This window comes from Mesitornis unicolor, unplaced genomic scaffold, assembly GCF_000695765.1.
Source record: "Mesitornis unicolor isolate BGI_N332 unplaced genomic scaffold, ASM69576v1 scaffold31994, whole genome shotgun sequence".
NCBI lineage: Eukaryota > Metazoa > Chordata > Aves > Mesitornithiformes > Mesitornithidae > Mesitornis > Mesitornis unicolor.
Genome location: NW_010182626.1, coordinates 285 through 10,186, shown reverse-complemented (window position 1 = coordinate 10,186; position 9,902 = coordinate 285). Strand labels below are relative to the sequence as shown.

Genomic DNA, 9,902 nt, shown 5'->3' with positions numbered 1-9,902 from the left:
GCCGTGGCGTTTCCCCCCCCCAGCCCCTTACTTTGCGGTAGCGGACGCCGAGGCGCCGCAGCTGCTCCAAGCTAACGGCGTGGTTGGGCCGCAGGCGGTGAGGCGCCCGCTGGTCCTCCTGGGACTCGTCCATGTACCACGCTTCCACCATTGCTCCGCTCCGCTGGGCCGGACTGCGCTGAGCGGGAGTGGCCCGGCCCGGCAGGGGTGGAGGAGCCAGGGCAAGGGCCGGGATGGGCCCCGCACTGCCAGCCTATGGGGAGAGCTCTCAACGGGCGCTATTTGCAACTCACAACAGGCTGAACAGGGCGCAGCAGACACAGCTGTTCCTTCAACGTACAGCTTTAGGCTCCAAGGCACGGGTGAGGAGAGCTCTCTCTGGAGGAGATGTGCCGGGGTAAAGGGCTCCTTACCGGCACAGGTCCTCTCCGGCAACGTGGTGGCTGCAGCAAACATCGCGCCTACCTCCAACAGCAACTCCATTTACATCTACGCTGCCCTGACAGTAACGATCAGTCTTAGCCTCAAAGACCTGCATTGCACCTCCACAATATGGATAAATAAAAAAATAAATTATAAATCTAAAAAATTTAAAAAGTGGTAAGACATGCTGCCCAGAAAGCTAGTGTTGTCTCCATCCATAGAGATACTTTATCCTGAGCCACCTGCTCTGGGTGCCCTGCCTGAGCTGGGGTGGACAGTCCTCTCCAGCCTCTCCCATAAGGTTCTATGATTCCATACTGTAAATAAACCAGCAGCCAGCTAAACACAACTGAAAAAGTAACAAGCCCTCATTAAACATTTTTCTTCCCAAGAAGTCTCATACTTATCAAAATGTCTCAACCACTATTTCTCAGATTCTTAGAAATGTTACCAGCTCCCTTTAACATAGAGTATTCAATGCATAAGCACTACTGGTTACCTATTTTGGATAAAGTTTAATTGCAAATTCCATGAAATTACAGGTAAGCGAGTCTAATGCTGGTATTGTCCACATTTAGTTTTAGAAGCACATACAAACCCAGACAGAAGTTCAATGCCTATCCTGAATGTCATGGCTGCTGAAAGGCAATACTTTCCTTAAATTTCACTTCCCTGAGAAGAATGACTTGAACAGCGAATATCCTCTGTGGGTCAAGCCCCTGTTAAGCCCTGATGAGCAGTATTATTTGCTTTCCATCCCTTAACCAGCCTTAATCTTGTAACTTTCAGCTTTCTTTTTTCCTGAATTTCCAGAGTAAGAATGATAAATATTGGTATCAAATTAACATAAAACTCTTTCCTATTAGATTTCCTATTATAATCTACCTATTAGATTAATATTGGGTGGTAAAGTTCCTTAAATTCAGTATTACAATAATGTTATGTTTTATCCACTGTTATCTACACTTTTTCCAAAGCTGCTTCTTCAAAACCTACATTTTTCCCTACAGGAAATAGGATCTACATGATTAACTGGAGACATGTGACAGGCATACTGTTAGATGCCACCTCTTAAGTACATTGTTATATTGTTCTGCCTCAACTAGAGATCTCATCAGGGCTGATGAGACATTTTCCTTCAAGCCAAACTTCCAAAATAAATAAATAAATGGATAAGTGTGTGCATATATACAAAAGAAGCAGAGGGGGAAATCTCATCAGAGCACTTACCTTACCTTCAGTGTGCAGTTTTGGAGAGAAAACAAATAAAAAACTCCACATCTATTAAATAGCCAACCAGTTTCCTCATTCTATCACAGTTCATCCGACTCTAGATACATAAGAGCTCATACTTTGCATCAGTAAATACATTATAATGCACGAGAACTATTAAGAAATGAAGCTTCAGCAGCTCTGCCATTTAGTTTAGCAGTTAACAAATACAAAAAAAATACAGTGACTTCTGGCTTAAGCCAATGGTATGAAGGTACCTTACAAACTTGACAAAGATAGCATACCAAACCTCTTCGCTCTTTCCATATAGATTCATAAAAAATAAAGCTATGTTGATTACTGGTAATTACTCTCTAATTCAAGTGCACATTAGCCATTCCATTAATTTCATAATTGACTGGAAAAAATTAAGTCAAACACTTGACATCCGGAAGATCTGGAGAAGCTGCTCATCTTCTAGTTCCATTTCAGATAAAAGGAGCAATTATTACCTTTGGGACAACACTGAAGAGGAACTAACAGTGCTAACAAGAACCAGTATGCATAAAAAAATTAATGGAAACAGGAAGCCAGAAATAAAAAGCTTGGACATTAAGCAGCTAGAGAACAGTAAGAAATTAATTGTTCAAGTTTTCTTGTGACCTGGCTTTCTAGTTTGTCCATGTTGCCTTGCAAAGTAACTATAAAAATAAATCCACAGATGCTGTAACTGATAGTACTGAGAGGCACAGGCAAGTGTTACAAGCCCATCCACGCAGACATTACTGCTAGTACCAGAATGCCAAACCGTATTAAGAGACATCTCCATGTCAGAGGTCACTGACCTACCAAACCAAACAACCCCAAATCCTCTCACCCCCAACTATCATGAGCTGTTAATATGCATTTCTGTAAAAAAAAAAAAAAAATTTATTTCACCAAGAGGAAAATACAGAACACTTAGGATAAAGATTTAATATTACTTCTTCAGAAGTCTGTCTTTACAGTAAATTCAGAAGTCTACAAGACAGCTAAAAACACTGATCGTGGCCCTTCAGTAAGATGGAGGAAAAGCAAACGCTTTGTATCATTAACTAAATATTGATTTGACTGCAAAACAAATGGTATACAAGAAAATGTGGGTGTTTTTTTTCTTCCCAGAAGTTGGTATATGTTTAACACTTCAGGCCAGAAAGAAGCACAGTTCAAAGTTCAACTCCAAAGCAATTACAGCAGTTCAAGTTGTCACTGTGATATTAGTCCTTTTTCTCCTACTGCAGCAGTCCCAGTATATCAGGGCTTTTACTAGCTCCTTCTCTTGCTAGTCTATCAGCTTCTTCATTTCCTTGGAAGCCAGCATGACCAGGAACATGCATCTGTTAGGACAAAAGCACAGGAGCATTAGATATACAAGAAATCAAAAGAAAAGTACATACCTGAAACCTGACCATACAACACCCTTTCGTTCACAGTATAGCAGCACCTCCTTACATTTAGGCACTCTCCTCACATTTAGTCCTCATGTGTTCCCTGGAACGTTCACAGTCTCCCTTCCTCTAGTGAAGTCTTGCCAAATTGTGAAACCACCTTTATGAGAAGTACTGAACTGGATAAGGATCACCTAACCTAGCCTAGCCTTTAAGAAACGCAGAGAACAGCTCCAAATGAAAATCCTCACAGAGACAGAGAGCCTCTCTGCATTCAGTGCTTAAGTCAAATTAATATTTTCCCAGAAAGGCAGAGATTTCTATGCTGTTAACAGCCTTGGTGGTTACAGCACTCACTTAGGATACCAAAACAGGGTATGAAAAGAATATCTTGATTTTCAGATGTCTTAACTATCCATCCTTCAACAGCTAGGAACTGAAAACACTTTCAACCCTAAGCCCATCATTGTCAGAAGCGAGGGTGGAGGAGTGTGCGGGAGGAAGGAAAGGAAGAAAATCAAGCTTGCTATTTGACAAGATCTGAGGGGACAAGCATGAAGTGCACACGGTATTAGGCTTATACAGCAAGGTTTTGGTAGGAGTGGCCTCTGTGAAAAGACACCAAGGGCTGCCCCTGCATCAGAAAGAGCCAATTCCAACCAGCTCCAAAATGAACCCACCACAGTTGAGCCCATCAGCAAAGTTTGTGGCTCCTCTTAAACATATTCAAGTAAATGCCAAAAATGCTGCACAGCAGCTGTGAGAGAAAAGAGTGGGAAAAAAATGTGAGAGAAACAGCCTTGTAGACACCAAGGTCTGTGAAGGAGGGGGAGGAGGCGCCCCATACACTGGAGCAGACTCCCCTGCAGCCTGTGGTGACCATGGTGAAGCAGGTTGTCCCTTTGGAGGGCCACGCTGGAGGAGATCTCACAGGGCAGTGCATGGAGGACCCCACACCTCTGCAGGTGGATTACTCTAATGAAATGCCCGCACACACTGCTCCTCCTGAAATAAAACATCTTCCCAAGTTTAAGAGATTCAGATAAGCGTGCATAAAGCAACAATATATCTTTTAAAATTATGTAAAATACTCTAAGAACAGGTAATCTTTAGTCTTAGTTTTAAATTCTTACACTTTATTAATAGACAACAGGAGTAGTTATATAAAATTTAGTCAGCCTTTAAATTGGAGCTGCCAACTCTGGGGAGACAGAACATGAATGGAAAAATATCTGAAATAAGTTTCCCATAGAAAGAGTGCACATTAAAGAGCCATTCTGTTTTCTACAGAATAAAAACAGAAGCCCAATAAATATGCCATTAGCAGCCACAAAGTTAATTGTACAGAGATTTAATTCTAGAACCAGTACTTTCCTACCACAACTAGAGTAAAATTCAGAAGCAGGGAAGATATTCCCTACGATGTTTAGCACTGATGTTAAAGGTTACAGAAAAAATACGTTTTACCAGGAATACCTGTGCAGAGGTTGTTTTACTACTTTACTAAAGAGCCAAACAATTCAACACTTAAAAACTGGTATTTCAAAGAAATTTCTTTGCCAAATTTTCTTGTAAAAAAAACACAGTTAGGGTAGAGAAAACTAGGGTTAGTTTATTTGGGGTTATGATCTCCTAGTTTTCCCTGCTGAAAGACACCCAAGTGATTGAGTTACACCAATGAACCAGCATCTTAAGTGTTCAAATCCAGAAACTGAGCTATGACTCAAAAAGACAGTTATGCTTTAAGCTTAGATTTGCAGGAACAAAACTTTTATCTACTAACAGTACTAAAACTAAAAATAATTACTGCAGGCATTTTCCAAGTAGTAACAAGAAAGAGCAAACAAATATAAACATGCATTTAAATGAATTAAATACTGGCTCCAAGAGCCTAGGCTATGTTGCTTATTTGGTTTAAATAAAACAAGTAGCTTCTCTGTATGCATGGGTTTAATTATGAATGTAAAATAATATGTTTTATAAAGTTCTTAGTTATGGTCATATTTGTAAGCTTTTACAAGAAGTGTTTAAGATGTCATTAAGAGTAAGAAACAAGGTGCTTACCCACTGAATTTCTATGCCTTTTGATAGATTATCAAGTCTTTCAAAATCTTCCTTATTTATTACACTTCCTCCTGAACTTGTTCTCCAGCCATTTGTTTTCCAGTTGTCAACCCAGCTTGTAATACCTATGCAAAGGGAGCATTAACACAAAAATACTATGAAAGAAGCCAGCAAGGATCAAGTTGGAGCTAAAAGCCTTTTAACAAGACATTAACTCCATAAAAAGTCTCAGGCAAAGACACTGGGGATAAAAGACATTTTTGTAGGCTCTCTACTACTGTCTTTCAGGATCGTGCTTTTCCATTATTACTGGAATTACCCAACCACATTCTCCTGAACAGATAATGAATGTAAGGACCACAATCTTATATACACATTACACACAAAATCACAACATGTACTTCAATAAACTGAAGCTAAAGATTGCCCTGATGGTACAGTAAGCTGGAACAAATCAATGGCTTTGTTTTGAAACTGAGAAGAAGCACGGTAATAGAGGAAAAGCAGATGGCCACCTGTCTTACAGCTGCTGCACACTAACTAAAATCCTTCAGAGAAGGACCACATAAGCAGATTTCTACCAAACAAGATTTAACATTTTGGCCATCCCTTTCTTGACAGAAAATGTACTACATTACTCCTTAAATAAGGTTTGGGTTTTTTTTTAATCTTTTTGCTGGTCTTGACAGTGTAAGACATTCCTACTGCTTTCACGACAGAACTGAACTAAACAGAGAATCGCCAACCTTGCACACAAAACCTCCTAACAACTAAACCACACCCATTTGTGCTTAACCGAGCCTCCTTCTCTCACATTTTGAAAAATAACTCTTAGACATATCTACAAAATAATTTTGATTAAACACAAGTAGAACCTGCACTTCAGTGATCCAAAATGCAAGAACAAACTGCAAGCAAAAGCAATGAGACTAAGACATAGCATCTAAAGAGTCTTATTTTCTTCTCTCATACTTAAGTCTCATGCTTAAATTTAACACGAATTTTATTCAACACAGCAACTTTTCCCCCTTCACCACACCAGTTTCACATACAAGATGGCATAGACTTTTCTCCCACAAAACAAAGAACTGCAAAGATTTTTCTTTGCTCCTTAATGAACAACTTTCTTCTTTCAACAAATTATGCACTTGGATTCTATTTATCAGCATGCAACACTCAGTTCTGAAGAGTAGATACTCTTGCTTTTACACTTCCCTTTTTCAGAATGCTTCTGGTATTCGCTCCAAAGTGATCTGGCAATAGCTAGCACATGTACTCCCTTTGCAAAAGTGTGAAATACAAAGAAATACTTATGCAGTTCAGAATTATCACAGGAGTAAGAACTGAAGATCTGGGGGAAAGGGGAAGAAGCATTCAGAAATTAAGTCTTACTGGCTGTTTCATGTGGTATTTCTAGGAAATAAAATCAAGTTCTCCAAATTTTTGGATGTCTTAAATACAGACTCTGAGCATTTATCATCTAGTCTAGCCTGAAACTTTGCAAGTGTAGTCTACATGTAAAAAGTTAGGAAGTTTGAATATACTTCACCTTTGTGTATTAAGACAGTGTCTCCAATCCAAACAAAACAAAACCCTACAGGCTCACTATACCAACTTCTGAGTATTTTCCTGTGTACATCCTTAACAGAGTGCACATGAACATTTTTTCTTGACTTTGTGTCATACTGAATGCCTTCAGACAAAAACTCTTCAGCTACTTCTGTCATTCTTTACTGTAATAGGCACTTTGACTCTACTTGTATTTCATACTGTTAGCAGGTAATCCCGGTCATATTCTGAAGTTTTCCCCAAACAGTCATGAGTACTGAAATGATGCATTCTCTTCCATATAATCCTCTCCCCAGGCCTCAGTATGTGCTGTGGGTCTTATGTAATGAAATCAAATACTGTGTGTCTTTAAAAATCAGGAAAACTAAAATCATTAACTTACCATTAATAGTGAACTTGCTATCAGTGTAGATAATTAGTTTCTTGATGTTTTGACTCTTTGCTTGCTCTATTGCTCTGCAGGCTGCCTTAAGAACATTTCAATAGAATCACAGTTCAGAAGAGGATTTTGAACACATGCAATTAAAATACTAGCAAAGCACCTGATGCTAGCACAGAACTGCACAGAATATTACTGTCATCTCTCCATCAGTGAGTACCAACATTCTCTAGAACAGAGGTTCCCAAAATTATCCATACAATCACTTAATGAATCAGGCAAACAGGAAGCCACCTAAGTTTCACTGGCGAAAAAAACCCACAAAAATTCTGATGCCCAATTCTGTACTGCAGGCACAGCCTTCTACCCAATTTCCTGTCAAAGCCTCTATTAACTGCACACCAAGTTTTAGGCATTTTCTCCATAACCCTGAGGAAGAGAGATTCATAACAGTTCCATCACCCCTTAAAGTTTGTTTGGTTTTGTTTCTTTGTGTTCCTGAGGTTTTTTTAGTGCTATAAAATACAGTAAGAGGGAGAAGTGTCTGGGTCTGGATGTAGAGCTGAAAAGCTCTTTAGTGACAAGTCCAACCCCTGGCATATCACCATCACCTCTGCTTGTCCCTCACCAAAATAAAGTTCCTGCAGTCTTTAAGCAGTACCATAATTAAGATAAGGTGAGAAGGAAAGGCTAAACCTGCTGTTGACAACAGACATTTACTTCAGCAGTAACAGAAGCTTCTCCTGAGACCCTAGAATTGTTAGTTACATTTACCTAAGGAATATGATACTCTGATCCTATCACAACAAGAAGCCAATCCTCCTCTTAACAGCTGCTCAGTAGCTCTCATCCCAAGGTCTGCAAAGATTGAGAACCAGGCTTTCCTAATGCAACGCTGTTTTAAATAGCTGGGTCTGATGATATTTGGGAAAACTCAAGGTGAATTACCTTGTTCAAAAACAGTAAAATTTGAGGAGAACTATTTATTTCAAGTCATAACTCCTGATATTTTGCGTACTTCCCCCACAGTTCCATAACTGGTTTCTGAAGGCCAGATTTGAAACAGTCGTGAGTACACTACTGAGGTCTAACACACAGAAGCATTTTAGGACATTTACTACTTACATGTATTTCTGCTCTTTGATTAGTCTGCCGTCCGGGAAGTCTTTCACTGGTATTTCTGTGTCCAAGGAATGAATAGAAGATTAGTTACCTCAAATATTCAGAATTGTGTATAATGACTACATATTAGAAAAATAAATACAAGAAAGCCAAATTTCTTTTTATAAAGGAGGATAGATAGATAGAGAGCTCTAGCTCTGTTTTCCACCAGCATAGTGCAACCTGCATATCGGGACCTGTCATCAACACACTATTGTATTTGTTATCTTCTTAGCATACCTACACTGATACTAAAATTTTCTGCAACACTTGAATTACAGCTTCAGACCCTAAAAATATTATTTCCAGTTGATTTCTCCACATTCTTACCTCCCAGAGAAGCTAATTTCTCTTTACCCCTCAGTAACTCATTAGTCTCATAACACTGTCATTCTGAGTCTCAACAGCAGGGTTCCATACTCAAAAGCATGCTGGTATTGTAAATCACACACAATACAGTAGTGTATTAAAAAAAAATAATAATCCATGCAGCTACTTACAAAGGGTGACCTGGTCCCCAGTAGACACCTATTCCAGCACGTGCCCTGTTACGTCCGTTACCTGAGCAACAACCATCTGTATAAACGACTGCAAAGTCACCTACAAAAGAATTACCAAACCCTGAAGTTCAAGCACTCCTTCAAGGATGCTGGCTCTTTAACCAAAAATAAATGTTTATCAGCAGATTAATCCCCAAAACTTCCCTCCCCCGACAGCCCTTCAAAAAGTTAACTACAGAAGCCATGTAGATTAGTAATGCAGAACACCAGAACTCCCACTGCAGCTTCACACCCTCACTGCTCCCAAAACAGGCAGCCTCAGGAAGCATCTCTGCCCCATGTTCCATATTCTCACTACAGGTCCTGCCTTCTTCAATCAACATTAAGACTTCTCAGCAACATCTGCATTTGAATAGTCTGTAATTTAGACACACATAAAATCACACCTATAAAGACCAGACTAAGCTTTACACTGATACCAATAAAAGCAAATTAATATTTCACTGAAAGACAATGTCAACAAATATATCATGGCTCACATTTCCATTTTTAAAAGAAACGACGTTACACTGAGCCCTGTGCTGCCATACACAAACTTCCCTAAAAGCTTTCCAATAATTACACTCATTTCTTATGCAAGAGCACAAAGAATCAAAGAAAATTACAGCAATAATAAAAGAGCATACCCATATATGAAAATTTATCTCCACTAACTGTTGGCACTGAGTGTACTTCATCATGTTTTACACGCTTTGCAATGTGTTCTTCATCAGTAGACTGTTCATATGGCCTTTTGCATGCATTGCAACACAAGACATTTTCTTCCAGTGCCTCTCTCTGGCTAACATTTTCTTGTGTTACAGCTGGAGGACTATGTGCCTCTTAAAAAAAAATTTAAAAAAGAAGAGAAAAAAAGTTCAACTATATACAAGATCAAATTTTATTTGAAATTACTACTTCTAAAAACAACAGTTGTTTTCACCTATTAGCAACGCTAGTGTGTTAAACTGACACCAACCAAGCTATTATGCAAAAAATACTATAGTACACACGAGTCATTCTTGATCCTAGATCGAACCGAAACAGAGACACTCATGTAAAGGCCCTTAGAAAGGACACGGTAACAAGCCATGCTCTCTAAGCACCTACAGAAACACTTTCATCGCA

General features: G+C 39.3%; 2 protein-coding genes across 2 annotated transcripts in view; both read right to left on the bottom strand.

The window, feature by feature from the left end:
- The window catches only part of ADI1 (acireductone dioxygenase 1), a 4,471-nt gene extending 4,275 nt beyond the window's left edge, over positions 1-196 (bottom strand). The window contains exon 1 of the mRNA XM_010183847.1: positions 32-196. Within this exon, the coding sequence (XP_010182149.1) occupies positions 32-151 (120 nt within the window). The 5' untranslated portion in view covers positions 152-196. The remainder of the gene's footprint in view (positions 1-31) is intronic.
- A 2,350-nt stretch (positions 197-2,546) lies between these two features.
- Positions 2,547-9,902, bottom strand: part of RNASEH1 (ribonuclease H1) — a 7,634-nt gene continuing 278 nt past the window's right edge. Inside the window, exons 2-7 of the mRNA XM_010183845.1 lie at positions 9,422-9,616; positions 8,736-8,835; positions 8,200-8,254; positions 7,078-7,162; positions 5,127-5,251; positions 2,547-3,011 (exon numbers count right to left, since the gene is read on the bottom strand). Of these exons, the coding sequence (XP_010182147.1) occupies positions 2,907-3,011; positions 5,127-5,251; positions 7,078-7,162; positions 8,200-8,254; positions 8,736-8,835; positions 9,422-9,425 (474 nt within the window). The 5' untranslated portion in view covers positions 9,426-9,616 and the 3' untranslated portion in view covers positions 2,547-2,906. The remainder of the gene's footprint in view (positions 3,012-5,126; positions 5,252-7,077; positions 7,163-8,199; positions 8,255-8,735; positions 8,836-9,421; positions 9,617-9,902) is intronic.